General features: G+C 42.9%; 1 protein-coding gene across 1 annotated transcript in view; it reads right to left on the bottom strand.

Annotated features, from left to right (window-relative positions):
* LOC108253241 (transmembrane and TPR repeat-containing protein 3-like) overlaps nt 1-1,031 on the bottom strand; it is a gene marked incomplete at its 5' end in the record, with an annotated part of 22,219 nt that extends 21,188 nt beyond the window's left edge. The window contains 2 exons of the mRNA XM_026828372.1: nt 645-659; nt 897-1,031. Of these exons, the coding sequence (XP_026684173.1) occupies nt 645-659; nt 897-1,031 (150 nt within the window). The remainder of the gene's footprint in view (nt 1-644; nt 660-896) is intronic.
* Between the last annotated feature and the right edge of the window lie 238 nt (nt 1,032-1,269).

Raw genomic sequence — 1,269 nt, forward strand, 5'->3', positions numbered from 1 at the left:
GTTTTTTTTTTTTTTTTTTTTTTTTTTTGTTGTCTGGCTTTGCCATACTTCCAAGTATGGCAAACTTCTCTCTCTCCCCCCCCCCTAAATCTGACAATGGTACCTACCTATTGTAAATTTTATGTAATGCATGTAAATCTAGGTATGTACTATGTACATATGTAGCTACTAGGCTACATTTCATAGATAGAAATTACCTAGTATATCATGTACATAAAAAATATGGAGTTAGTTTTATCCGACTGATATCAATGGCCTAACACCTCCCTCCCTCTCTCTCTCTCCCCCCCTTTCTCTCTCCCTCCCCCTTTCTCTCTTTCTCACTCTCTCTCCTCTCCTCCTCTTTCCCTCCCTATCTCTCAATCCCTCTCTTGAACTCCCCCGTTTTCACTTTCCTCTCTCTTTCTCCTTCAATCTCTCTCTCTCTTTCCTTCCCACCCCCTCTCTCTCTCTCCCTATCTCTATCTCCCCCTCTCTCTCTCCCAGGCAGGGAGGGGGGTCATTTCGACCCGAATGCAATATTGCCAACACATAACACCATGTCATATATTACAGTTGTTATATTTTTTAATTAAAAGTGGATAAAAAAAAAAGTTTTACGGGCATTCGAGTAATATCGTAGTCCTGTTTTTTTTATACTTGGCATTCCGCGAGTTCACCTGGAATAGAAATAGAAGAAAGTTGACCCAGTTATTTAAGCTGCCAGTTTCCAAAATATCCCGAATTGGTGAGTCCGGAATCTGTGTCTGTGGTCTGTGTAAATCAAATGGGTGACGTCAAAGAAAACACTTGATACTCGTACTGTGGTAATGATAACTCTCAGTAGTAAGATCGGCAAATTCGGCCATTAAATAGTGTTGATGCACAAGTTCGTAGAGGCTAACAGGTTCGCTTACCTTGAGTCCAGCCATGAAGATGGAGTATTCGTCCTGCCAGTCCCAGTTTCTATGCCAGGTTTTCAGTCCGTGTGATAGTAATAGCACCGTCATACCTACTGTAATGAGCCGCTTGAACTCTCTGTGGAGGAAATAGAAGAAACCGGTTTACCAGTAGAGTTTATCAAAACAAATGGAAGGCATAGTTCAGTAGATTGGATTTACCAAAGATTCGGTCCGACCCTGTCAGCCTAGTTAGCTTGGAGGGTAGCGCGTCTGCCTTGTAAGCGCTAGGTCGCGGGTTCAATTCCCACCCGGGACGGATTTTATCTTAAACAGATGAGGTTTGTTCTCGGAACGGCTGGCTTTCTCCTATCCTGTCTTCCTTCTCTTC

The sequence above is a fragment of the Diaphorina citri genome, unplaced genomic scaffold, assembly GCF_000475195.1.
Source record: "Diaphorina citri unplaced genomic scaffold, Diaci psyllid genome assembly version 1.1 scaffold1414, whole genome shotgun sequence".
Lineage (NCBI taxonomy): Eukaryota > Metazoa > Arthropoda > Insecta > Hemiptera > Psyllidae > Diaphorina > Diaphorina citri.